The sequence below is a fragment of the Botrytis porri genome (assembly GCF_014898465.1).
Source record: "Botrytis porri strain MUCL 3234 chromosome Unknown BPOR_010, whole genome shotgun sequence".
NCBI classification, from domain to species: Eukaryota; Fungi; Ascomycota; class Leotiomycetes; order Helotiales; family Sclerotiniaceae; genus Botrytis; species Botrytis porri.
The window spans coordinates 1,937,444-1,964,345 of NW_024066084.1; the positions used below are offsets into that span (position 1 = coordinate 1,937,444).

A 26,902-nucleotide genomic window follows, 5' to 3' on the forward strand; every position below is an offset into this window, starting at 1 on the left:
TGATCTCTATTGATTAGGCTGCAGGATTAGTTCCGTGGGGTTACGCGAATCGAGATTCAGTGGAAACCCTTGAAACTTATGTATCGTCACACTCATAATATAGAAATAATTCACCGATGGGAGAAGTTGTACTCGTCTATCCTCACACTTGAATTTCAAGGCTGAAATCACTCACCTTGATATCTAAGGGCTTGTTCTACAGTCTGGGAATCAAAAGCTTTGACTTCCTGAGTATTATCAGAGCATCAATCATCTAAAAACGTTGAGTTACCTCCTGACATTCAAGGGTCTTGATAGCTCAACATTTGAATGTTTAGCATTATCATTAGAGCACAGATTCGTCCCAATTACGAGACTAGTGACTACCATAACTACGCTCGTCTAGTACGGCAGAGTTTGAAGATTACTTGGGATGTAACACAACCGTTAGAATTCACAGTTATACATTCTTTCATTGAGAGATTCTATCGCCAACATGTAATGAACATCTTATTTTATCTTATACTGGCTCCAGATTACTACCTGAATAAGGACACAGCCTGATCACCAGCAAGGTCTGCATTTTTCACAGATTAGTACTCATCATGCTGCGTGACGACTGGACAAATCAGTCACAAAAGAAGTTTTCAATTCGTTAGATCGTGCAACTTATTCTTGAGATCCCTCTATTTCCATCAGATCTGGGCGATTATCAATTCCATAATTTAAGCTGACTCAAATCGACTAAAATAACTGTACACAACACTTCCACAAACATCAGGGTCTTGCTTTGAAGTTGGTATAATAATGTGTATGTAGATGAGCTACACTGTTGTTTCGCATAGGCTTAGAAGCTCATATATATCATGAGCTGTAAGCAGAACTGTCTGGCTCTTATCTGCTCATTGATATTTTATCACTCCAAGAGTTGCAACCTCTAAAGAAAAGCCTACGATGTTCTCATTCAAATGTTCGGCAGAGTGAACTGAGCGAGCATGGATTACTAGAACAAGGCTTTAGTTTTAGTAACCTTTACCATTTGTTGGCAATGTAAGCTATCTCCCTCCACTGCAAAATACTTTTCTATCTCAGTTATTTTGATCAAAGCTTGATCTAGTAAAATTACTTTGCTACTAGGTCTTCCGCCGATAGAATTGTTGTGAGACTGTAAGTTGCGGCTCGGGCCGCTAGCTTATGCATTAGTGTGATGGGTCTGAACCACTGTGGGGTATATTTAGAGCATATTGAGAGGAGAAATTTCGTAATTAGACGTTTTGAACTAATAAATGGTAATCGATAAGCTCATCTGAGTTTGGATGTTGAATATCCTCATCATCCGGACTCCATAACATTCAATCCACAAAAATTCTAGAATGGCATTCTCGCGGCATAATTCTTGAACCTCTGGAGCCAAAGAGTGATATGGAGATTTGTTTTAACATTGTATTCCTCAACCTCTTTCGACTTGATTAAAGGCTCTGCCACAGGAGAATATCAACAACTAAAGCAACAACCTTGGCATTTCCGGCCGGCGTGTTTGTCGCTTTGACGATGCGATGATATGCAGCCTTAGTTCAATGTTTTATCACTTCGTATACAAGATAAAAGCGGCGGAAATATGGAACAATGCATGAGCTTGTGACGTCTCTCTATGCACCATGTCAGCTGCATAGTGGTTGTTTACATCCGAGAAACGTGGGACATCACGACTCGGTTTCGTCTAAGTTTGAGCCTCAACATCGGGATTCTAGAAGGACTAGATGACCCCACGGCATCGGATCGATCGGGCCACAAGACCAATAGCAACAAGCAGATGAGCGGGCCGAGCCTTTATCGATGGTGTCTTTTTAATCAGTAAGCACTATGTCCTCAAGTGGTCGTAGTATGGGCTGCAGAAATTCGAGCTGTACGCCAATAAAGTTGTTGTGAATGTTAATCTAATCAATCTGTCGTGTCAACATATATACGTGTCGCAGAAACTTTGGTATGAATAAGACACAAGACGCGTCGAGATACACGATATACGGGTTTCCAGCTACCTGGTACCAATTAGCTGCCAGGATATCGATTACGCGTGATAATCAGTTTCGTCCGTCTCGCAATGTTGACAAGCGACTATGGAATTGAGTATGTCTCTGGACCTACTGAAGATTTCCTACTTAGAGCAAGCTTTGTTTTATAGATACCCCGAGGCTTTAGATGTGACGATGTAAATAGTCATCGGTAAAGCGATTTGAAGTGGACAGAAAAACTATGTTCTAGTCTGCCTATTGACGACAGACAGTCTTCGCCCCCTGAAATCAACCCCGTAGTAGATTGAGTAAGCAGCTCATCTCTTCAAGTTTCCGGACGTCTTCATTGCGCGTTTGACAAAGGCTGGCTAGACTTCTCACACACTCGTATGGAAAGTTCCACTGCGAAGAAAACGATATCGTGGTTATCGCAGACATGTGAATTAGGCATCAAAATGCTCATGGTACCAGAATATTACCCTGATTGCAATATGCTCAAGGGACTAGACTGGCAACCAATTGAACCATGGCGATATCTGCAGTCGAGTAGGAGAATGCTAGGCTGAATCGCCATAAAACTCAGAATGTTTTGCGTGCAGAAATTCAAAGGGTGGGATGGAATAGTTTGGATTGCGCCCCCATCCTGCGATGATCATTCGATTCGCGACTTGTGGTGTCGAATTGGAATCTTTTGTTCTCCGCGCGTAGGTGTGGCTGTTATGCGGTGATGAAGGTGATGAAGCCACAACTATGTGATAGAACAGGCTTCAATGGCTTCAAAAACTTATTTCTTCTTCAATTAACCACGTCCAAGAGATTCAGGTATTCTTTAAATGGAGAATACAGACCTCGGTGCGCTGATGTGATAAGGGCGGCGATAAGCAAGAGTGTTTGGCCCCTGGTCAGCTTACCACTCCCACCTTCTAAAAAATCCTTCAACTGCCTATTACAGGTAAACTCCCCGAATCCATCACATTATGTTTTTATACATGACACATAATATTCATTAAAACCACGATTGCTCGAGGTTAAATCTCAAAAGTGTAGTGGTAGAGGGAGCGACGAGAGAAGTCTATCCTGCATCGAACTTGCTGCAAGGCCACGACTGCATCCAGACCACACGAGATCTTCAAACACAATGAATAACTGTTATATGTCATCATGAAACTCCTTCAGAATCTATTAATGGTTACAGAATTGCGCAATATTGTGCTGCGCCACCATTATTAAGTTTGAAACTCCTATTTCTGATTGTAGCTATTTATCGCTCGCAGCCCCCATTGATCCTAATCGGAATACATGGAATGGCATCCTTCGGGGCAGATTACTCTTCAGTGGAAGCTTCATATAGATTTGTATAGGAATTTCTTCATGTCTGTCATCAAATCTTGACTCTGTGCCACACGAGCTGTCAGCAGCGTGGATTATACCCCGCCTCAGCTATTTCCCAAGATGCGAAATGAGTGATTTCGTAAGATTCTGTCCATCTGAGTTCCTATCATCACTTTCCTTGGGAGCTTAAGGTGAGAGTGGTCGCACAAAGAAGTATTATCCACCGACCTTGTCCTTACGTTTTTTCCCTTTTGACCAACGATTTTACGAAATTTTGATGCAGTCAGATTCTTAATGATTGATGATAGATACTTGAGTTGGGAAAATGTTGAATGATAATGAGGAGGCAACTTCACGATTCCCTGAACTTTTAAGAGGCGATTTTGATGAGATCCAATTGAGAGAGATACCGCCGACTCCAATAGAATCAACTTTCGATGTTGAAAGGATACCGAGGACGAGAGCGAATTCGGCTGTTTCAAATGTTTCAGAGGTCTCAGCAGTATCGGCGGCGGAGTCAGAACATCTAATGAAGGTAGATTCACCATTGCAAAGCGTTTCTAAAACTCGAGCACGAAGTCATTCGAATGAATCAAGATATTCCATATTTCCCGTTGATGTACCGAGACGCAAGTCAACTGCATCTACCAAGACAACGAGAACATCTAGAGCAAGAGCAGCTTCCGAGGCCGCTTCAGAATGGTCGACTACGCTTGATGTACCGGTGCGCTCTGAAACCCAGGCATCAAGAGCCGAAAGAGCTTCCAGAGTTTCAAGGGCTTCGAGTTCTAGCTCAGATTCAAGATCGAGATCGCGCTCAAGGTCACCTTCTATGTCACCATCCAGATCGAGGGGGAACTCCAATGCAGATTCTGTTAACACGATTAGCCTTGAAGTACCCGCGAGATCTGCCACCATTTCTTCAAGATCCAGAGGAATTTCTAATCCGGAATCTATGATTTCCACGCAGTCATCAACAAGTCAAGATTGGGGAGATCATAGAAACCTTTTAACGACCCAGCATCCACCACCTGCTGTCCCTCCAAATGACCTGATGGCCCAATTTGAAAACTTTGTAGAGTAAGAGTACACGTTTTTTTTTTTTGGACAAAAGAAGAAACTAATGATGTACTTTAGTGCTATTGATGAAGTACCCACGAGAAGAATAACGCTGAAGCGAGTTGTAGCACCAGCAAAGAAGACGGTCAGGTGGATGCAACTGAAAAAAAATCTCCGAAATTCTCTGCGAAAAGAGTCGAACGTATTCGATGAGAAGACCCAAGATTCTCGTAGAGCTAAGGTTCAACAATGGAAACGTCGATGTTCCATTGCGGCGGTGTTCATGGGTACTGTACTTGCCGCGTATGTAATTTTTATCATCTGGGCATCGCAAAGATCAACTGATGGCACGAGTATTGGGACGATAGTTGAAGGAAGCTGCTCGACGGTTAGCGCAATAAACCTTGGCTTGCACGTACTAATCAATGTAATGGGTATGGTTGTGACCATTGCAGGTGCTTGTGCGCTCTATTTTTTGAGTTCCCCAACGAGAAACGAGATAGATGAAGCTCATGCAAAGGGGAAAAGTTTTGATATTGGAGTGTTGAGTTTACGAAACTTGAAAAGTTTCAAGAAGAAGATCTTATTTGGGCTCCTGATAATCTCTTCTTTGCCTATTCATTTTCTGTCAGTATACGCATGCATGTTTACACTGTCCATACCCCGTTACTGACAACATCAGTGCGAATTCTGCGGTATTTGAATCCAACTTGGAAGTGAACTATGATGTGGTAGTGATCAGTCCGGACTTTCTAGCCCACTCTTCGGTAGACTGTTTGCAGGATGTCGCCGCGACTTGCACAGAGATCGATGGCCACCCCAGATCATGTGAAACTCACCCACTCAACTTTACTACTTCCCAAGAATCCTCAGACCTTTGCAATACCTCTACAGTACTACATGGAAAGGCAAACAAAAACAAGCTTCAACGCCTCGATACAACGGAATGTCTCACGGCTTACTCAGCCGCCTCGAATCCAGCTTCGAATTATGGAAATCTATTGGTTGTAACGCAAAAGCAACCACTATTTACCAATAACACCATCCTCCTTGCATTTCATCACATGTCATATTCGTCTGTTCTCAGTGGTCATGGATGGACCTGTGGACCCGACGACCCTTTACCCGGACAGAATACATGTGATATTCCTAACCTCATCCTCAATGCCGACATTTGGACGCTGGGACCTTCCATGCTTCCAACCACTACTAGCTCCACATCGCTTGCATCTTATGAAAGATGGAGTATCGATCATTGCCTTGTCGAAACTTTGCCAGTCCAGCCTATATGCAAATTACAGTACAGTCGCTTAATAACATTATGCATCATCATCGCGCTAGGAGTGAAATTCATCTGCATTCTGTTTATAGCTATTACCATGACAAAGCCAGTACTCTCGACAGTCAAAGATGCTGTCAATTCATTCCATGATCGTACGGATATGGTGACTTCAAACAGAAATTTCGTTCATCGCAATTCGGCATGGAAATCTAAAGATGGTCTATTGATTTTAGAACCAGAGGTGGAAGGATGGCCTAGGAACTTACGATGGTTTCATGGAGCGAGCTTGCCGTTGTGGGCCACTACTCTGTTTTTGTTCGTACCCCATATATTCTCAGGGAACTATCTAATCAATTCACAGAGGCGCCGTACTCCTAGCTATCCCCCTCGTTCTTCTCACCACTGCCACCGTCCCTATCCCTCACCCATATTCCATCGGTCTTGGACGCTACTCACCTCTTGCAATCACAAGCATTTTTTCCTGGTCTAGCAAATCCTTCGTTCCCCTCCCCGAAATAACAAACACTCAACTCTTCCCAACCGTTCTCCTCGTCAATCTTCCTCAATTGGCAATCTCCATTCTACTTTTTCTTTTCGCACAGGTATACACTCGTATGCTATCTGCAAATACATTTTCATGTCTCACAAATCCTTCTCCGAGCCTGAAGTCCCGGAAAATCATGGGATTTTCATGCGCATATCTATATATTTCCGCGCAAGCGGTTTTGGGAACCGTTCTCCATTTTCTTGCGTCTCAGGCGTTGTTCGTACACCATGTTGAAATCGTGGGGAGTGATGGATTAAAGGAGCCGTTGGAGTATTTGGATTTAGGTTACAGCCCCCTAGGCATTTTGATATCTTTGGTGTTCGGTGGCATGATGCTTGGGACTTTGATGGCAAGTAGCTTATGGAGGCTGAGTGGAGGGCAATTGGTTGGAAGTGGAAGTATGGAGATCGCAGCAGCTTGTAAAAAATAAATGATGAGGAAACAGAAAAATGGGACGTGGGCATCACGATGGAGTTTTTTTGTGTTAAATATGGACGGGATGGGGGCACGACTGTATTGGTTCTACGACGTGGCATGTGGGCGCTTGACGTATGATGATACCAATATGTATATATCTTCCATTCTTGTATATAGCTTTTGTATGAATTCGCTCTGTGCTATCGCAGTATTCGTATATCAGAATGATCCATTTTGGTTCATGATTGTGAAGTTATCTTCGAGACTTGATAATAATAACAGACCCCACATTATCTGCAGACTCAATCACCTTATGATGGTTGAATAGCTCTGTTTGGACCTCTGAATTGCGCGTATGTAGCTGGTAAATAGTCTCTTATGCTGGGCAGAGAATGACAGCGCAGTGGCTTTCTTCTCAACGTTGTCAGTAATGTTTGTGATATTGAAATTCCATCTCGATTCAAACGAGTATATCGTATGGCCAGCTTGCCAGGACAGATGTATGATGACCAGACAACTTATTCGAATGATCTGAGTACAAGCACTCGTGATTAGTTTCTAGGAAAGTCCCACCAAAATCATAACATAGATTCGTGCGCATTCTTCACTTATCCCCCCCCCCCCCCCCCACAAACTTGAACAGCACTCAATGAGAGAGTCGCAGTAATGTCAAGATAAAGTAGCACATATAGCCCGAGGAACATCGTTGAAGCTTTAGCAACTAGCCATGTATATCAAGAGAGATTAATCCCTCACTTTCGAAGATCATGCTCGTCGTAAGGCCAGAGCGATAGAAAGTACTATCAAAGTAACGTGATAATATGTCGCATTAGCATGGATTTCAGACTGCAATATGACCCGCACTCCTGACAAATCACGAGGTAAAAGAGGCCCTCTGATTATTCAATAGGATTTGACAGGTTCTCGTATTTTGCATTTCTAGTGCCACGGAGGTTTCAGATGGGTTGATGAACATCCGAACGCAGAACTCATCGTCACGTGATATCAATAATGTGGGGAAGGTATTAGTGCTGGAGGTCAAAGGACGAAGTTGACTCAGACATCAAGCAAATTAACTTCAAAATTCTAGAAGGTTCAATACTTTGAACATTCTATCGTTTGAACTGAACGGGCTTGCTTAAATTGGATTGTTGAGAGGCAAGCGAAGCTTGTTCGACCTCATTGCTGATATGCGATTTTTCTCGTTCTGCATTCGATACTGTCGTGCGGTATCCAGAGAGCGGATAGTCGTTGCTTTTGATTCTATCGTCAAATGAAGATACATTTTATTCACCATAGGTATCTCCCGATACACCACTTCCAGCCCTCGATAAAGCATTATCTGGAAGGTCGTACATGCCGCAACGAACTCCGCAAACCAGAACTCCAGGCAAACTTCTCAAGTTTCTAGCTGCAAAGACTTTATGATCCAAATAAGGGGCGATCTGGGGAAGCTCCTGCCGAAGAAAAACAGTGGCAGGATGTAATTTCACAGCACAACACTATTGGTGTGTCAATGAAAGCTTAAATCAATCATACCCAAACTTAAAAAATCGAAGCCGGGTCCACGCGACGTGTTTTCAAACTCAGATGCATTCATTCTTACCGCGAGAAATAATGGTCATTTCGAATTTGCAAATGCTCTTTCATGTATGTGTACTACCTCTCGCCATGCAGCAAATCCAACCCTTTCATTTTGTTTTACTAGCATTGGCTGATTTAGGTCCTTAGTGAGGATCCCAAGCTTAAAATCACTTCAATCCTCGACATCGATCATATCAGGTTTGGCTACCTCGAGCCCCGTCCTGACCAAATCTAGTGTTTGCCAGATATCTTCGAGGACTTTGCAGAAGCTGTCTGCACCGAAGCAGGCGTTGGCCGTCTTACCCGCGCGTAGATTGAGGATCGCTTGTGCTCCAAGTTACATTCGCGAAGTAAAATGCGTAGAGGTGGAAAATGTACGACCAAATAAGAAGATAGAAAGAATTGGGGACAATGTGGGTATTGGGCGTCTGCAACCTTGGAACTAGTTCTAGTGGCAAGATCGTCTACTTCTTAAGGCATTCTAGGAGAAACCGTAGAGGGATGATGTGATAACGTGGACTGCATCAGCCCAGGGGAATTATCCCAAAGCAATGTAGATGACTTGGAAGCAGTAATCTTCCACACTCAGAGACCGCGTTGGAGTAGTAGTCTTGCTGCATATCTTAATCGCTGCTATATCTTTAATAAAACTCGGCAATTCTGTTCCGGCCAAGAATCTCTTGGGCGAACAGCAGAAATAGCCAAAATGAGGATAAGAAACCTAAGTTTTACCCGAAAACTCTCCTACACTTGCCAAGTTCGGCGAGTGCCAGCGCGACAGAAGCTAGATGTCAAGAGCTAGATGTCAAAACTTTGATGTCTAATTAGAATACTAATCACCATTGTCAAGCGAGGATACGATCGAAATAGAAATTCCACCCCCGCAAATAACACAGGATCCGTGCGATGAACTTTCATCAGGGTCCAAGTCAAACCAAAGCTTCAGTGCTGCTAGAGAAACACGTATGCCAATGTTTCCACCGGCCCTTATGAAGCGCAGCTGCGACTTGGAATACCTGGATTACCTCCAGAAGAGGACCAAGGGAAAGGATGTGTTGAATTAAACAGGCTCTTAGTATATGTCCCGAGCAATGAGGTCAAATTACATGATTTCGATGGAAATATCGAAGATTGACAAATTCTTGTTTGGAGCAACACGACATAAGTGGCTAATTAGGATTCGGTTCGAAGCAAACAATCCATTATCCGGTATAAAAACCTCAGAACATTAACTCACAGTGGTAACTCAATCCAACGTCGGTGAAACTAGGCTATTAGTGATCGTGGGGTACGAGTTCCCGAGCAATAGTGTATTGCAGGTAGTTTTTATCAAGTAATATCAAGCCACATGATGCGCTGTGCTAAGAGGTTGGCACAGAACATCGAAGCACACCTGGGCACCTAGTTACTTTATTTTCAATGTGGCTGACGTGACTGTAAAAGGTCTAGTCATGTTGATGCACGACTTCATTCGGAAATGATAGCAATGAAACCAATTGTGCATGTTTTGCGGGAACATTGGTCTTCCCAACATAGAATTTCGGATTCGAAGATCGATTACCAAAGGTTTCAGCATTGTCTGAGAAACACTATTGACTCTTTTTTTAAACAAAGGAAACACATTATTTCCAAAAAAGTGCCTGTCAAATGTCGATTGAGTTGCTGTTGCTTCACATGCTCACAATTAGCTTATAACCAGAATCGAAGACGAATGCAGGTTATACAACAGTGTTATGCAACGTATATTACACCATAGCTATTCCAGAGCTTGTGATCGTTTGTATCTTCTACCACCAAACAAACTTTTACTCGGCGTGTTCTTTTTAGTACGTAACCCTACGCAACTAAAATGAGGAGTAAATCTCGATGAGAACACTAAAACATTGTTCCAGAACATCTCGATACCTCACGTGATATCAATCATCACCTATAGGGTCCATTTATAATTCGGTTTTGATCGGTTGAAGATCATGAGATGGGTCAAATCACATGGGGTCCCCTCATCAAAGTCATCGAAGTCCATTATCACTCGTTTAGAAGAGCGGGAACTCCACCAACCACGAGTCAAACATTAGTCCACGAGTCCACTCACAGCTTATTGCTATACAATAGCCAAGTCCAATATACAAGTACACCATGCGTGATCCCCCAAGTCCCAGCATCATCATTATCAAATTAACTATATGATGAGTCCAATCAGGAATTAGATGGTTTCTATGGAGACTCTCAAATGGGAAACCTGCAGGAACAATACCAAGTTTCAAGAAAGTCGACGATACTTCTTGTACACCGTATCTGAAATACTTCAAGTATCAAGATAGCGACAATCACAGTTCCACCAAAGCTTATCTGGCGGTGAGGTGGCTACCCAATCCGAGCCCCTTTATTATCACGGAGCATATGAACGGACCTTCCATACCACCATTGCCCAAGCACCCAAAAATATCGAGGAAATACCGAACCCAACTACTCCTTTCAGCTAATACTTATATTGACTTGTAGATTGATTGGGTTTTGGTCTCAACTAATTCGACCAATTTTGATATGCTTGGTAAAGTTGCGGTAAGGTTTTTACAGGCGTATACAGGCGAGATAGATTGCCATTACCCTTTTAGAATTTTTTAAAGCCTTGCCCGGGCTATTTACCTACCATGTTTAGTGCTAGCCCAATACACAAGCCATCCACAAGTGCCCAATTTTTGTTGGCGTCTTTTCACATTCCGCTAAAGTTCGATGGACCTGCGTGATCAAATCTATGAGGCATTTCAATTTCATCCACAACCTAAACATTCTATATATTGAGACATTTTCCCACCCATTCATTCGCTCTTGCTTTTTGACAAAAAGAAACATACAATTTGTTACACCATATCAAGCACTGCAATGGGCGTTGAACTTCATACTCTTTTCACTACCGCTTCGTCAGATAAATACTCAAGTTCGACCAGAAGTTGATCATAACGAAAGCACTTTTTTCTACACCGTTACATTGCTACACATATTAATGTTCATTCCAGTCTTCAGCCTTCCAACGTCGTCGACCAGATCTGCCAATTAACGACTTTAATTCCTTCCATTCATATCTTTACAATTTAATCTTTCTTGATTCCATTTCATAAATATCAAAACATTCAGAACAGTCAGAACAGTCATCACCATGCAGATCTCACCACCCCGCAACGCCCACGCCTTCTCCAATAAGCGAATGCTCAACTCAACCCCTTACCCGAACTACGCCTCTTCTCGACCACGACAAGCATCTTCGTCCTCATCACTTCGGATTCCTATGGCTGTCTCAAACCGTAACGCACGAGAACGAGCTCCCGTCCGTCAAGTTCAACAACAAGAATCGGAAGTTAGTATTATTGTCACGACGTGGGATGATGAGGGAAAATGTTGGTATCCAGTCGAGGCTTATGGTCCTATCGGAGAACACTTGAATAAATTTATTGAGGCCAGAAGAAGGGCTAAGCAGATGAGTGAGAGGAGAGACTCGGAGTGAATAGGGAGGGTGGATCTTCATACCAAGTGTTGGAAAAGAGGATGGAGTTTCTGTGGATGTTTTTTCCATCCTTTGGGTGTCTTTGGAGTTTTATGACATGATGATGATGATTTTCCTTTGGGGTAACAGGTATCAGGGGTTCCGATAAAAGATTGCGTCAAAATGGTAGATGGCACATGCAATATGGTTTGTCACGAGGCAACAAGGGCAACTGAACCGAACGGATATGGGAATAATAGAAGGGGTATCAGAGTTCAATTTGGGCATTCTATACTACAGTAGCTAGCAACTCCATCTTCTAAATGAGTCGCAAGACTCGGTGCCTTCTGGCGCTCCTTGATTCGCTTGCTTCTTTGAATAATTTAGACTGAAGCGTCTTTTTGTTTCACTCCTTTCTTGGGTGGTCTAGGCACCGCCAAGATCCAGTCGCTCTCGCCCATGCATCAAATAATCCACAGCAGAATGACTCCGCTGTCACGTCCCACCAGTCCGGTCAGCCTGTTCCTTAGCAAAGGAGAATAGATTGCCTGCGGGACGAAGCGTCTTGTTTCGTCCCGCCCTTGGAGTAATCTTCCTTGGGCTAAAAAGTCTCCACGCGGGCTGAACATGACAGCTATCTCCACTCCTTGGCATTCACATGCAATGCACGCTGAAGTTTTCTTCTGGCGTGCTTCGATGGATGGATCTGGAATTTTTGAGAATTTTTGAGAATTTTTTCTCATCACACTGGTGGTCAAGTTTTTGTGGGGATCAAGGGGGGTGATTGGTGATGTGTATGGCATTTATACTTTATGCAGTATGAGTTTTTGGTGGGTAGGAAGGGGGATTCGGCATGTGGGCGGTGAGTAAATTTTGTATTAACTTTTGATCGAATATTTCGATTTATTCAGAGCTAGGAAGTGAAGTAGCATCGTGAAGTACTTTGCTAATTGATAATTATCCGGCTTTTATCCACTAAAACTTGTCAAGAGTACAAAAAGGGGAGGAAGAATACTTCCAAAGAGCCAATAGCAGTCGAGATCACTACCCCGCATTACCCCGCCATGAGAGTGTAAAGAGACATCGGGCTACAAAGATATTTTATGTTTGCGCCTCATTCATGGTAGTTCGGGACGTAAGCTATGTGGATAGAAGGAAATCATACATCACATCAGTATTTCAGATCTCCATTGTTTACAAAAATTGGTAATTGCAAGAGCTAGCTCCCTAAATATTTGCGAAGTGACTGCATGGTATGCCACTGCCCAGGCTACTTGTACTCTGTATCAAGCCAGATCACCACCATTCGAGAGTTCTACCAACTGATAACCTCCCAGTGAAAGACGATGGTTGATCATGCAAGGAGCCAACCATCTTCTTCAACCTCATCCTGATCCTCATCGTAGTCCATAACCGTAACCCAATCATCTTCCGCATCCACGTTCTTGGCATCATCCTTCTCGGCATCATCCTCATCCTCTGTCACAAACTCAATCTTGTATTCATCCATAGACCCTGTAATCTTGGATCCTTTGGTGGCGGCCTTACCATCAGCATGCTTCGCATTGCTTTCCATCGTATTGGTAGGACTGTTGATAGGACTGTTGGGAGTCTGGGGAGAAACAGCATAGAGTTGGACTGATCTGTCTTGGGATTGGACAGCCGTCTGGACAGCTTGTTCGGCAGACTGAACAGCTTCTTGAACCACTTCTTTTGCATTCTCTTTGTTATTCTTTGTGTCGATTTCCAGAAGGTCCTCAACAGAGCCATCAACCGAAGAAGCAATCACAATCTTTGTATTTGTTTCTTCAGGTAGTCCACCTCTCTCGGTACTCTCTGCCTGAAATTTCGCAGCAAGTCTCTCTACAAGAGCCTTTTCGATCCTAGCTCTGACAACCTTACTCTGCATAATGACCTTTGTTGCCTCTGCTCTGGCAACCTGACTCTGCTTGATTGCAGTAGTAACTCTGTCTCTTGTCAACTGGAAACTGGCTTTGATCTCACTGAGTGGTGGTGTGGAGTTTTTGACGAAGGTTTTGAATTGTTGGTCTTTGTCGCTCTCAATATCAGAATCTTCTGGCTCGAGCTTCTTTCTGGTAACGATTTGAGCTTCTAGTGATCTGAACTTTGCAGATCGGGCATTTCTTCTTGCAAGATGGCGATCTTTTGTTGCTTTTGGTGCCATAGCAGATTGATACTCTTTCTCCTGATGCTTCTCAACTGATCTCTTTGTAAGAACTGCATCGGGAATCCAAGGAGCACTAGTTGATGCCGTGTTGGTCTCTTGTTGTTGAACCTTCTGTGATCCCGCCTGGTCATCGACATGTGGTCTTCGGTGAACTGCCTTATGTTCAACTTGAGAATATAATCCAACAGTAGATGAGACGTGAGATTGAAAAACGCTCTCAAGATTAGGGATGTCATTGTTGTACTTTCTTGAAAATCTACTTTGTTGCTTCGTTTCTCTCATTTTGTTGATGGTGCTCTCCTTTGTACCATTCTGAGTCTCATCATGGGGTGGATTGAGCATATGATCTTTGTTGCATCCAGATGAATTGTCCTGGAACTTAAACGATTGATTTTGATTCATATCCATGGCCTTGCGACCTTGATGTTGTCGTTCCATCTTCCTGGCGTTGTAAGTTTCTCTGGACAACAATTTCACGAAGTCGGCATTTGACATGATTGTCTTGCCAGATTGTTTGTTTGATGGGGATGGTGATTCTGTGTAGTCTTGAGCTACTGTCGAGTCAGATGGTGGAATGGTTGACATGATGAATGGTGAAATGGTTGTCACATTGGATGGTGATATAGTTGACATGATGGATTGTGGAATCGTTGTCATAATCAGGTTGACTTTCGGATTCTGGATGTTCGAGTTGTGTACTTGTTTGTTAAACATGAAGGAAGATAAACAGTCTCGAGTTGTAGGGAAAGTTTTATTTTAATCTCGGAAGAGTTGGGCTGTGCAAAGATGCCGTATGAAGCTAGCGTGGAGTTTGCCGTGAAGTTTGGCGTGAATATCATTAGCACGTATTTCTATCAATAGTAATTAAATAGGTACCGTAGAATTCATTAAAAAACATTCAATATACTACGCCCATAGGTGGTAGTATTATAAAAGATCCCAACTTCAATCATCTCTCTACAACTCTTTGTTTGGAAATAGGCTATAGTGACTGATTATGATATGGATATGTTAGCGGCACATAAGATAGCTGCATTGCAAATTACGTCGCAGATGTAGTGAATATAAATACTAGTGAGCTTATTTCATATGTACTTTAGATTTAGAATAATCTGTTTTGTGGCTATTGCTCAGTTTGTCCTGCTAGTGACTTGTAGAGCTCATCGATAGAGATGAGTATTACAATCCTTAATGTGAGAATATAACAGTCAGACAATCAAACAAAGCATCCGAAACTATCTCGGGCTCATGGTATCCTTCGCATTTATTGTTTGCACACTTTTTGCCCCCCTACATATTTCATGAGTGATATCTAATGCGTGTAATCATAGGAGAAAGTCAAAGAAAAGATCCATTCACATTACAAGTGTGTAAAGTTTTGATCTTGATTATACCCATTATGTGTCCTTGTTATAGTAGACATTATCTTTGATGACTTTGAGCGCAATCAAAGAAGCATGATCACCACAGCCACTGCAAGCTTGTCACTTGATACATCATAGAATGATATTTGATGTTCCACGACAGAAGAAATATGTTTCCGGGGATATCTCAACCATTTATTTGAAACTAAGCTAGAAACTGGCCATCATCGTCGTCTTCGCTCTCAACCTTAACAACCTCTTCGTCGATGGCGCCACCATCTATCTTCAATCTGATATGGTAATAAGCTCCAGAGTCCTCGAATTCCTGATCAGGGTCCGAATCACTAGAATTGTCCATAACGATTCCGGTGGTAGTTTCTGCGATGTCAGCTTCCTCAGTGTTGTTCCTCTTGGCGTCATCCTCCATGTTGATATCCCGTAAGAGGAGATTCATCTGAATGTGAACGGTATCTTCCTCGCTGTTATTTTCGCCAATGACGTCTTTCTCGATAGCCCATTTTACAAAAGTATCTTCGAATTCGGGTTTCTTCGCGGCTTTCTCATCGGTGGTATCCTCCTGGACGACATCTTCATGGAAGACTTCAATGACGAATTAGTCGATGAAATCTCCTATGGTATCGCCTTGAACAACTTCTTTCTCGGCGATGTTACTAGCTGCAATTTCAACTTGCTCTGTCGACTCATAGTTGTTGGTCGCGTTGGTGGTCGTATCGGTGGAAAGTGACAAGGAGCTGTCGGAGCTCAGAATCCCTGTTATCGAATGCATTGTCGACATTCTCGATTTCGATTGCTAATCCTTCAAGCAAGGATTGAGATTCCTGGATTTCATCTTCGGAATCACCAAGCACTTCCATTGGTATTTGCGAGACCAAATGTCTCCATCTTCTGGAAGGAGTCATGATATAATGTTGTGTTGTGTAGAGGAAAACGTCTTGGGTATTAAGTGTTGGGATCGTTGAGAGTCTTGCAAGAAAGTATTGGAGTTTGTTAAAGTCTGAGAAGAAAACTTTATGATGAAACAAATACCTCGAGTCATTCTTAGTCTAATCGTCGCTTTCCAACAAGCGAAGCAACTCTTACAGCAAACTGTTATAAATGTCCTTACATAATACGTTTATATAAATATAATAGTTATATATATCAATAACTAATCTAAATAGGAATAATGTAACATGGATATATCAAAATTTATATATATATATCCCAGAAGCGATTTCATTAGCTTATTAAATTAAAGTTTTCACACCTTTCCTAATACATAGTCTTTGGGAATAATCAAAGCTTTTATTTCCTAAGATTTATATTAAGTTTAGCGCGGATCTCCACAGAAACATTTGTAGCAGGTTGTGGTCTGAGTCTCTGAAGAGATGAGGAAACCTGAATACCTCAAGCCCTACAAACTACAGCAGCTTCTCTTGCAACCGAGAACAGGCGAAGTTGAAATTGAAACTAGGTACCTAGTGTGGCTTAGCTCATCTGGTACCCATGTTGTATTCAATAAAAGAAGTATCCGCTAGCAATAATTCAAATAACTAACAGTTATTAGGCAGTTATTAGGCAGTTTTTTGGTCTGTCAATGAAATGGATTACTATATAGTTGCCATGTGAATTAGGCAATCTTTGATATAAAGCATAGCGAACTATCTTGAGAACCTCGAAGCTTATACACTAAGACGAATACTACAGTGAGTGATCCAATGGCTTACTCTACTTAGCAGGATCCAATTGAATTTTTGAGGGAGTGCAAGTTCTTTGATCTGACATAGATGTGGAAAATTAATAGTCACAATAGGTATTCAACACCCTAAATTCTTGTGTAAATGTTACCATTCAGAGATGTGAATTTTTTCTTCTTCCCTTTCTTTGACAACTTGAATGGTATTCCAATCGATCATTTCCGTCTAGCTTGCAAGCTGATAATTTTTGGCTTCAACTCATCGACCTTCATAGAAACGAAAAGTACATATTTACTTTACTAGTAATAAGTTTTTTTATTGAAATATTTTGCTCATTAATATGCCATGTGTATATTTCTACTGAAGAAGTTTATAAATTTGACAAGAATGACTTATTATATTACATCTACAACGAATGGTCTTGTAATAAACACAACCCAAAAAGACAAACTGGAACTTCAGTTCGAACCAAGACTCAGTGATCATCTTGCTTCTCTCTCCACCACAACCCAATCATCATCCCGATTGTCCTTGACCATAACCCAATCTCTGTCTACCTGCTCACTCAAAACTTTGGTAACAGCCTTTTCCATGCGTCTCTTCACCTTAGGAGACTCGGCATCATAATCCTCCGCGGGAATCCACTCAGGAAAACGGTCTTGGGAGTTCGGCTTTGGAACGCCACTCTGACTACCTGCGCGGTTAATACTGGCTGCAGCCCTGCTGGGCAGATTCTTCAGAGGTCTGCGTGCAAGTTGAAGTTGATTGTTATAAACCTTGCTAAGGCTCATCAAGACGTCCTGTAGAATTGAAATTATTATCTCGCACTGAGTTTCAAGGCTGGAAGATACATACAACTTGTTCAGCTACATGAACGCCACATTTGTTCATCTCGTCTCTAACCTGCGCCTGCTCATTGAAGTACTGCGCGAAGACTTCGGACTAGAACGATAAAATTAGCTTCCAAATTCCAAAGAAGTAGCGCGATGAACCTACATAAACTGGATCAGGATCTGATCCGACAAAATTCTCCCCAGGAACTAAAAAAATCACACTTCGTTGGTAACTGTAGCTAAAGTCGTTAAAGTTTACACTTCCACTTACAAGAATAGTTCGAGGTGGTCTTATCCCAGCAATACATAAAGTAATTATTGTTGACCGTATCTCCATAGTATTCTTCACACTTTACATTATATCTGTCTGTGACACTCTTTTGGTCCTGGCCCAACATCTTGTGACGAGCAAGTCTGGGAATAGCCATCTCCCAAAACATCGAGGAATGATAATCGTCGCTTTCACGGGGATGCTTGTTTTGAAGCTTGATGAATTTTGGTTCAAATTCGGGGAGATCCATTTTGATAATCTTATTTCTCGATGTTCTTGTAGTGAGCGATCTTTAGATGATCAAAAGCTGACAGATGAATAAATGCTAAGGTTCCTCAGTTAGGTTTGAATGTGCAATAGAGAAGCTAAATGTATTGAAGAACTTGTTGTAAATATTGCGAGGAAGATACCACAGAAGATGTTAATGTTAAAAAGAAGTACTTCTGGAACTTGACATAACTATTATTCTACGCAGATACGGCCCAGAGGTAGACTAGTGTCGCCCCAGAAACTCGGTTTCTGAATGGTTCAAAATTTATTAATGCTGCACGATTCGATCCAACGTTTCACATGGTATCTCGAGAGTAGGAGGCTATTGGTTATTAGCATCAGTCCTGATATTCTATTGGTCTGATGTATTGTACGGCCATAGGCATTTAAATCTTGCATATCGTTGGAAGGTCTATGGGATTTTCCCTTGATTGTTGTGGTACTCACAGTAAGGTGCCCCATTCTGGCCTGGTATAAATTTGACGAGACAGAATGGGGGAAGGAACTCACGGAAGGAACCAACGCAATATATCATTTTGCCTGGAAATTGAAGGCCTCGTTCTTTGAATCTTTGCATTTTAAATGTATCTTGACCGAAAGAACAAACCAGATGAAATCCTGGCAGGAGGTCCGACAGACCGGACTGGCAGACTGGACAAGTGCCAGATACTCATTTATGTTTATGTTCAATAAAACACGGATAGTATCAGATGCAATATGAAGTTCAATGAATAACTGGAGTGATAAGGACACAGTAACATAGAAAGATCAGGGTTTCATAATATAGAAAACTTGGTTGTTTTAAATGTGTAATCATAAAACCAACAAGTCATGAGATATTGGTACAGCAGGAAACAACGCGATTATGATATCACCTGATTATTACTCTCAATAAGGTTATATTTAACGTAAAGTTTCATGTCCCTTCAAGGGTAGAGCGGTTTCATCTAACATCCATATCCATGAAGATACATAAATACATAAAGTAGAGTGTAATATTCTACTTGGGGTTCATATCAGACTACTCACCCAAAGCACGAACTAAAAATGTATCATAAACCTGACGCGCACCCCACCACAATCTGCCAGATGACCTAGATAGTAATGTTCTCTCCCACAGCCTCCGGCAACTACTTATCTCTCAACCCTTTCTGAAATCTGCTCACGACATATCCCAATCATCACCCTCCCATTCGAAATCCTCATCGTCCGCATGCTCCATCTCCAAAACCACAAATTCATCATCTCCACCCTGCTCCATCATCTCTTCTCTCTCTTCTTCCGCCTCGATCTCTTTGATTCTCTTCTCGGCTTCTTTAGCTTCCTGCGTCTCCTTAGCTTTCTTAACCTTGATAGTACGAATGCGGTCAGAGAAGCTCTCATTACTAACCTCAAATCTGCGTGCTAACATGAGTTTCTTGTTGTAAGTTTCGTTAAGATAGATCTTGGATATGTCAGTAATTTCATCTAGTAAGAGAAGTATTTATGAATGTATATATGTATGGACCAGACTTACAAGAGCAGCAGTATCATCCTCTCCTTGTTCCGCCTTTTCATTGATTAACTTCTTGACAGCTGTGCAGTATTTTCTTCGGATTTGTGTCTATCATATGTTAGCTTCACCCTATTTATCTCTAAGCTCTCACCCGAAAAGCACTCACATAGACCGGATCTGGATCTACACCAGGGAATTTTGCATTCTCCCAGAGACGTTTGACAAGCATATCTTGACTTCTCCACTTAATGTAAGCCTCTCTAACATTTGGATGACGAACTCTATTGATTGCCTCGAGACTCGCGAGCATTTGTTGCCATGTGCTTGACTTTGCTTGGGCGAGAACGATAGCAGAGGGAGCGTGATTATTTGCGTGGCTCTGTAATATTGAGATCAGCTTGTAAGTTCGCATTGAAGGGTAGAAAAATATTCCAAGGTTGACGGGAGAGATAGTCCTGGCATGGGAATGAGTGAGGAAGTATACGAACAGCAATCCAGGCAATTTGATCTTTGTACTCAAGTTGTGGAGTTGTATCTAGACCTTCATAGGGTTCCAAAGGAGGAAGTTTCTTGTTGAAGTTAAGGCTTTGTGATGTCTCATTCAAGGCACGTGCTGCTTGATTCATGATTGGTGATTAGTTCTTTGTGTTGTGTGACGAGGTTCTTAGTTTCGATTGTAGATGGACTATGAAACAAGTTTTATTTCTTCTTTCCGCTCGAGGTTTTGTTCGTTTATGCTGCGGAAATTTTTGTCTCAAATACTTTGAAGAGGAAGTCAAGGGTTGAAGAATCAATATGAAGGTCTTAATTATGAGGGACACCAGAATTTTATAGCTAAGACGAGGTCTCAATACGGCAGAGAATGTTTCAATACACTATCGTAATAACATTCAAAGAAAGGAACTCAGTGAGATGATTGTCTTTTGTACGGCTGAATGGAATATATTCCAACAATTCACCATCACTGAGGGAATAACCTGTTGTAATGTATCACTTTCGCTGATTTTATCGCCACTTACAAACCGCATCTGAATATGACGTTGAACTCTACGCCAAAAGTTCGAAAGAGTGTGGACGATAAACAATATTGATACATATTCCGCAAATTGTTCTGCTGGTCTCGACTAAATGATACATATAGTATATGTCATTGTGTTTCATACCAGCCAGTACTATGGGGTAGGAAAATCTCCTAAAAGCGAATCATCATTACTGATTTTATGGAAACGATGGCCGGTCATGGTTAGAAACTCTCTATTATGCTCTCTATACTCTATTTTTGTAGCTTGAAAGATTGCTCCACGCCTTCTAGAAGTTTGATACCATGAGTGACTCTTTTTAATACCAGCTGAACCCGCGTATCACTCGAACCAAGAATTCTGATTGTTCCGGAATCGTCCCAGGAAACATCTTCACTTCCACCTCCTGCAACCACAAATGTCCCTCTCATTTGCTCTACCAAATCACATCTAGGACATCTAGGTTTAATAACCGTTGTTAGACATCCGTCGCTATCTTCTGTGGTTGGATATTGAATGCCAACGATTTCCCTGACAATCTCGTACATTGGAGTTGCACTCCATCCATGGCAATCACTTCTGACCATACTTTCATTTTCTGCCCAAGTGGTCAGATTCTGGTCAAACATCTTCTTCCATGGGCCTAGCAACTCCTCCCAAACTTCTTCATAAATTCCTGCTTTAGCAACAGCTCGGAACATATAGAAGGAAGTTGCGAATGATGCCTTTGTCAATGCTTCTCTTTCGTAAATAGTCTCTCTCATTAGATCTTTGGCTGACTCTCCGCTTATAGCATCAGCAAGTACTGCAAAAATTTGGACATGTTGTGAACTCTCTCCAATAGCGCCGGGTCCATCGAGATACAGACTCTTCTTGTTATCATAGCAATGTTCATTGACGGACCGAATGATAGCACTAGCTCTATCAAAGTATTCATTTGCAGTGTCCTTCCTGCCAACGGCTTCACATAAAACTGCGGCAGATCTCAAAGCTATTGCATAAACTAAGCTGTTGATAGTTGCAGCTCCTTTGTCAAAATATGCTTTGGGAACGCCCACACTAGAAAATCCTCGTCCTGGAATAAACAAAGGCCCACGTACCCTCTGCAATAAATTATCCCACAAGGCCGAGCTCATTCACACGATCACTGGAATGATCCAAGATTCCATTAACAGTACCCAAATACTTTTTGATGAACGTGATATCTTGGAAGTGTAACGAATGATCTTCAATCATAAATATCCAGTACAAAGAGATCTGAGGTATGTTCATGGAGCGGCTAGGATGTGGAAAGTGCGTTTCCAATAATCCGTCATCTCTGCGAGATGCAAAGAACTCGTGAACTGATATCCGGGCCAGGAGGTCCGAGTGAGAAATCGTGTACGAGAATAGAAGTTGAGAGCGAGTGTCCATGGTGAATTGATTGTGTTCATAGTACGGACAGTCCTCATGGGTTTCATGCATACAATTGAGGAGAGTATTAACTGATGTCGAGTGGAGCTTTTCCACAAGAGGGGTACTACTTAAAGTAGTAGTGATAGGTAGAGAATATTGAGTGGAACGATATGTGATGAAGTCATACATAAGTGAGGTATGTGGAGGACAAGCTACAGATATCCGAATATATCGGAATGTGCGCCACCAGAAAGGTTCGTAATATTATTTTTTCTGGTTCGCATGACAGATGTATGTATCAATTGGTCTATATAATTTTCTAGTCTTGAAATTCGTACGATCGTCTTTCGACCTTGGCTGGCCACCATCCATGTGATTTTTGTACGATTCAGCACAGAGAATCTCGATCTTGGGTGCAAGAGTTGAATAGCCATCAATCTCGAAGCTATATTCAAGGAATCCAGTAGTCAAACCATTCGATTCAATTTCGACAACTATATTTATACCAGCCTCTAAGATGATAGATTTATCTTTATGTAGTAGTATTTTCTATTCGTTTAAGCTCGAATTTCCAGATCATGTTACTGCATTGTCGAATCGTCGAGATATTTTAGGAAGATGGGGTATTGGCCGAGGCATGAGTTTTCTGGCATCCAGCATCGGTGACATCTTTTTATTCATGGTCTTTATTTCGGCATTCTTCTAAAATGCATCATCAAACTCGACTTCATACCATCCCAAGAAACTATTGTCCGCGTGGGCCTCTTCATTGAGATTCAGAAAAGAAGGACCCATTCGGAAATCCCATTTTGAAGATGGTAGGAGTGGTATTCCTTGGACTTTAGATGCTTTCCAAGTTGCATCGGTATGAAGCTTTTGCTCCTGCTCATACAATTTAGCTGATTGATTTTGTAGATCGCCACCTCAGAATCTACTCACCCCTATCTGACACCAGAGAATGAGTCCTGGTAAAGAAGTCCTGGCCATCGATGTGCCGGCCGCAGTTGTTACGGAAAACCTTAAGACTTTTGCGCTGAACACATTCTACCAGGCTGCAAGAATGGAGTGATATCCACGGTCTCGTAATACCATCTTGTTGGATAACTTTTGCAAGGCCCAAAACTGATTCGTTTGCCGTTCAATAACGAACGATACTGAGTATCTGCAGAAACATGAAGGACAGTTTCTTTAGTGGGAAGCTTCTCCAGAGTGAATGACTTTCGAAATAGAACAAATTGGCCAGGATCAATCGTATCATCAAACCCTGACACCCAAATTCGTTGTGCTTCGTCAGTGAGAAACGGAGAGGAGATCATGGTGAAATCTTGAGTGGTAGAAAGTATAGCTCAATTGAAAGGAAGAATGGCAGCTCATGGTTACCAAGTATTCTTTGAGGTAGTCCAGGATTTAGATTGCTTTTCTTCATGAAGCTTTAGTCCGGTTGAAGATTCGTTTACAGGCGTAGTATACCCCATACCGTCCACTACCCCATGTGGAGAGAAGGTGGAAGGAGTGGAAGAGCGGAAGAGTGGACGACTTAAAAAAGCTAATAAATCGACCACCCTACTTTCAGGCCACCTTTATTTTGGGCCACCTTTTTATATCAAAAATCGCTTTTTTAATCTATTAATATCTTTATTAATATATAATCTAATATAATAAAAATTTGAATATATATAATTTAAGTTATTTTAAGCTTATTTTGAAAATTTGAAAATTTTAGGAATTTTCTGTATTAAGGTTTAGAGTTTTAAAATATCGATTTTTAAATTTGTATAAGAATTATATACAAATTTGAAACTTTTATAAAATCTTTAATAACTTTTTAATAATAATTATTAAAAGAAAATTATATATCTTTTTGAAAGTTTTGAATTTAAATTTATATATAAAAATAAAAAAAAATTAAAAAAATAATAATAGATATAGAAATATAGTATATAATGAGTTTAGAATAATATAAATAATCCTTATAATTTTGAGGGTATTTTTTTAAGTATTTATTTATAGGAATTTTTTTTTTGAATCCTTTAAAATAAATATTTTATAAATTTATAATAAAATTTTATAGTTTATTTTTAATAATTTTTATTAAAAAGTTATTAAAGATTTTATAAAAGTTTTAAATTTATATATGAATTTTTATATAAATTTAAGAATCAATATTTTAAAGTTTTAGATCTTAATACAGAAAATTCCTAAAAATCTGAAATTTTTAAGGTAAACTAAAAATGATCTAAATTATATATATATAAATTTTCAATAAATTCTATTTATAAATAAGAAAGTTAAAAATTCCATTTTTGGTGTAAAAAGTGGCTCAAAAGGGGGGTGGCCCGAAAGTAGAGTACCCGACTTAGCTTGCTTAGATGGACCATGGACGCTTATAGTGCTCGTGCTTGTATGGACGAAACAACCACATCCCCACATCTCCCTAGTACTTACCCCGAGAGTTAGTCTGGCTGCCGCTGGGTATCCTTAATCCCCATAAGATATGCCGTCACGAAAATAAGGATCTGAGGGAGATCTTCGTCAGTGATTTTGCCACTGACAATAGCAACATTGCGAAGCCTAATATCACTTATAGAACACGTAGCCTGTCACCTCGTTGAAGGAGTGTTTATGAGAGAGTTAGGGACAAGTGTCGTCCGCTTCCTTCAAGAAGACATGACTCCAACCCATATCTTTCCAAGAAGGCACTAGCAAATACCGTCACGCTTTTCGCTAACGTTGGCCGCGTCATGGATATCACCCTGTTGAGGAAAGTGACAAGGCGGCTCAGGGGAGTCGTACCCTAATCCCCACACATCCAACGCAATGACTTCTTCAGGTCAGCCACCAAAAATCTTCTCCATACCAACGGCTTCATCCTGCTGCACTCCACACTCTCTCCACACTTTACCCCACTCCACTCTCAACAAGCGCTTTGCTTTGACTTAAAATAGAGCTAATCTTCCCCCTTCTGTTTTCAATCGAAATCTCGTCATTTGTTGACGACTCGCACTACTTTCAAACTGAGCAGCACGATGGCAACAACAAATTCACCCGCTGTGGACGGCAAGGCCACAGATGACGATGTCAAATTGTCAGCATAGCATCTCGAACGTGTGGAAACTATTGCCACAACCCAACTCGATGCTTCGGACCTCAGCATTTGGCAGACAATCAAAGACAATCCCTCCATCGTGTTATGTTGTATCTATGCTAATATGGGGGCACTGACGCTCGGATTCGATAACATTGCACTCTCACTTTGTTTGAACATGGTGCCATTCCAGTCAGTTTTTTCCTAGTTTTCATTAGCTCAATAATTGACAGTTTTTTCAGAGCCCAATTCGGTCAACATGTATCTCCTGGCACACATATAATACCTGCTTATTGGCAATCATTGTGGGATGCCATGGCACAAGTATGTACAGGTTTTGGTGCTTGGGGAGAGGGACCTATGTCAGATCGTTCCGGTCGTCGCGTTTCGTTCTGTGTGTCTGCACTCATCTCGATTGCCGGGACCGCTGTTATATACATAGCCACAACCCCCGGAGCCTTTCTCGGAGGGAAAATGGTAAATGCTATTGGACTTGGTATGGCTTTGACTACTGGTCCAATCTATGTCTCAGAAATCACTCCTCTCAGGATTCGCGGAGTAGCATTGTCAGCGTATGCTTTTAGCATGGTAAGGTCCCTCAAATTCAATCATTAGACTATTTGCTAATCATTTGAAGGACCTACGATACCTTATCGCGGCATCTGTTGCTTTCTATTGTGTAACAATCGTGGGTCAGTTCTCATATAAAGTTTTCTTCGCCTCAAATTGGGTTTGGCCTCTAGTCGTCGTTTTGTTCGCTTTCGTCATTTCTGAATCGCCCCGTTCCCTTGTCCAAAAAGGCAATTTATCACCTGCCACCAAAGCTCTTTCAAAACTTTACAGCTAGTCCATCTCAGTCGAGCCTATTCTCGCTAGCATGGTCCGAGTTACTCGAGAAGAAGAGTGCCAAGCCAACGCCAGCAGCGAAACGTCTTGCATGGACCTTTTCAAAGGCGCAAATTGGCGCAGAACAAGAATCATTCTTTACACAAACGGTCTCAATCAAATGATTGGAGCCACTACCATCTCTAATGCTTCATACTTCATGATCACAGCCGAGGAGAGTAGCAGATACAAAGGTTGATGAGAATCCAGGGATTTGAGATCGCTTGGGGTTGAGATTTATGATTATGATTCCCTTTCTTCATTTCTAGGCACACGGGACAATTAAGTTTTCCAAAAAAATAAGAAAAAAAACTTTGAACAATCAAAAATCAAATCAAAACTGAAAATAAGGCGTTTGGGGATTTTCCTTTATTTTCTTTTGTCGTCCTAGTGTTCGAAAAAGATTTAGAAGATCATGTGATCTTGACCCCGGATACTCCAGATACCATAAAAACTCAACAAACTCGGAATCTACTTGACCGCATTGGGCATATCATATTATCAATTACTTTAGTAGAACAAATTGAAATCAGATATTTTATTATTTTTATTGATTAATTCACATGCTCAAAGCATAGAAATAACTTAATATTTGTTCTATATAAATAGAATTAAAAAATTCTTATTTCTATTATTAAGTAATAATAGCATTCTAAATTCTAAAGCGAAATATTGGTTATTGATTTAATAATAATTCATTAAAGATA

At 41.3% G+C, this 26,902-nt stretch overlaps 8 protein-coding genes across 8 annotated transcripts; 3 read left to right on the top strand and 5 right to left on the bottom strand.

Annotated features, from left to right (window-relative positions):
• Nucleotides 1-3,648: 3,648 nt before the first annotated feature.
• On the top strand, nucleotides 3,649-7,232 carry EAF01_007973 (uncharacterized protein; the record flags this gene model as incomplete). The annotated part of the gene is made up of 4 exons (XM_038916229.1): nucleotides 3,649-4,403; nucleotides 4,461-5,009; nucleotides 5,065-5,979; nucleotides 6,026-7,232. 4 exons carry the CDS (start codon nucleotides 3,649-3,651, stop codon nucleotides 6,639-6,641), a joined length of 2,835 nt encoding a protein of 944 aa, XP_038768700.1. The 3' UTR covers nucleotides 6,642-7,232.
• A 4,137-nt stretch (nucleotides 7,233-11,369) lies between these two features.
• EAF01_007974 (uncharacterized protein) lies at nucleotides 11,370-11,714 on the top strand (the record flags this gene model as incomplete). The annotated part of the gene is made up of 1 exon (XM_038916230.1): nucleotides 11,370-11,714. One exon carries the CDS (start codon nucleotides 11,370-11,372, stop codon nucleotides 11,712-11,714), a length of 345 nt encoding a protein of 114 aa, XP_038768701.1.
• Nucleotides 11,715-13,047: 1,333 nt separating this feature from the next.
• On the bottom strand, nucleotides 13,048-14,466 carry EAF01_007975 (uncharacterized protein; the record flags this gene model as incomplete). The annotated part of the gene is made up of 1 exon (XM_038916231.1): nucleotides 13,048-14,466. One exon carries the CDS (start codon nucleotides 14,464-14,466, stop codon nucleotides 13,048-13,050), a length of 1,419 nt encoding a protein of 472 aa, XP_038768702.1.
• A 984-nt stretch (nucleotides 14,467-15,450) lies between these two features.
• On the bottom strand, nucleotides 15,451-16,041 carry EAF01_007976 (uncharacterized protein; the record flags this gene model as incomplete). Its single annotated transcript, XM_038916232.1, has 2 exons — nucleotides 15,451-15,845; nucleotides 15,918-16,041. The coding sequence occupies 2 exons, from the start codon at nucleotides 16,039-16,041 to the stop codon at nucleotides 15,451-15,453; spliced, it is 519 nt and encodes a 172-aa protein (XP_038768703.1).
• Nucleotides 16,042-17,329: 1,288 nt separating this feature from the next.
• Nucleotides 17,330-19,054, bottom strand: EAF01_007977 (uncharacterized protein). The gene is made up of 5 exons (XM_038916233.1): nucleotides 18,764-19,054; nucleotides 18,047-18,638; nucleotides 17,939-17,982; nucleotides 17,798-17,884; nucleotides 17,330-17,742 (listed from the first exon to the last, which is right to left on the bottom strand). Exons 2-5 carry the CDS (start codon nucleotides 18,294-18,296, stop codon nucleotides 17,425-17,427), a joined length of 699 nt encoding a protein of 232 aa, XP_038768704.1. The 5' UTR covers nucleotides 18,297-18,638; nucleotides 18,764-19,054; the 3' UTR covers nucleotides 17,330-17,424.
• Nucleotides 19,055-19,451: 397 nt separating this feature from the next.
• EAF01_007978 (uncharacterized protein) lies at nucleotides 19,452-20,437 on the bottom strand (the record flags this gene model as incomplete). Its single annotated transcript, XM_038916234.1, has 4 exons — nucleotides 19,452-19,760; nucleotides 19,833-19,919; nucleotides 19,978-20,190; nucleotides 20,300-20,437. 4 exons carry the CDS (start codon nucleotides 20,435-20,437, stop codon nucleotides 19,479-19,481), a joined length of 720 nt encoding a protein of 239 aa, XP_038768705.1. The 3' UTR covers nucleotides 19,452-19,478.
• Nucleotides 20,438-21,084: 647 nt separating this feature from the next.
• On the bottom strand, nucleotides 21,085-21,966 carry EAF01_007979 (uncharacterized protein; the record flags this gene model as incomplete). The annotated part of the gene is made up of 1 exon (XM_038916235.1): nucleotides 21,085-21,966. The coding sequence occupies one exon, from the start codon at nucleotides 21,964-21,966 to the stop codon at nucleotides 21,085-21,087; it is 882 nt and encodes a 293-aa protein (XP_038768706.1).
• A 3,285-nt stretch (nucleotides 21,967-25,251) lies between these two features.
• EAF01_007980 (uncharacterized protein) lies at nucleotides 25,252-26,157 on the top strand (the record flags this gene model as incomplete). The annotated part of the gene is given in 4 exon segments (XM_038916236.1): nucleotides 25,252-25,302; nucleotides 25,321-25,502; nucleotides 25,544-25,898; nucleotides 25,948-26,157. The coding sequence occupies 4 exon segments, from the start codon at nucleotides 25,252-25,254 to the stop codon at nucleotides 26,155-26,157; spliced, it is 798 nt and encodes a 265-aa protein (XP_038768707.1).
• Nucleotides 26,158-26,902: the final 745 nt, after the last annotated feature.

Coding starts and splice junctions, on each gene's coding strand:
- EAF01_007977 (XM_038916233.1), bottom strand. CDS start 18,296: ATGGATCTCCCCGAATTTGAACCAAAATTCATCAAGCTTCAAAACAAG. Junction 17,885..17,938: donor CAGATCCTGATCCAGTTTAT/GTAGGTTCATCG, acceptor TTATCGTTCTAG/TCCGAAGTCTTCGCGCAGTA. Junction 17,743..17,797: donor TTCATGTAGCTGAACAAGTT/GTATGTATCTTC, acceptor TCAATTCTACAG/GACGTCTTGATGAGCCTTAG.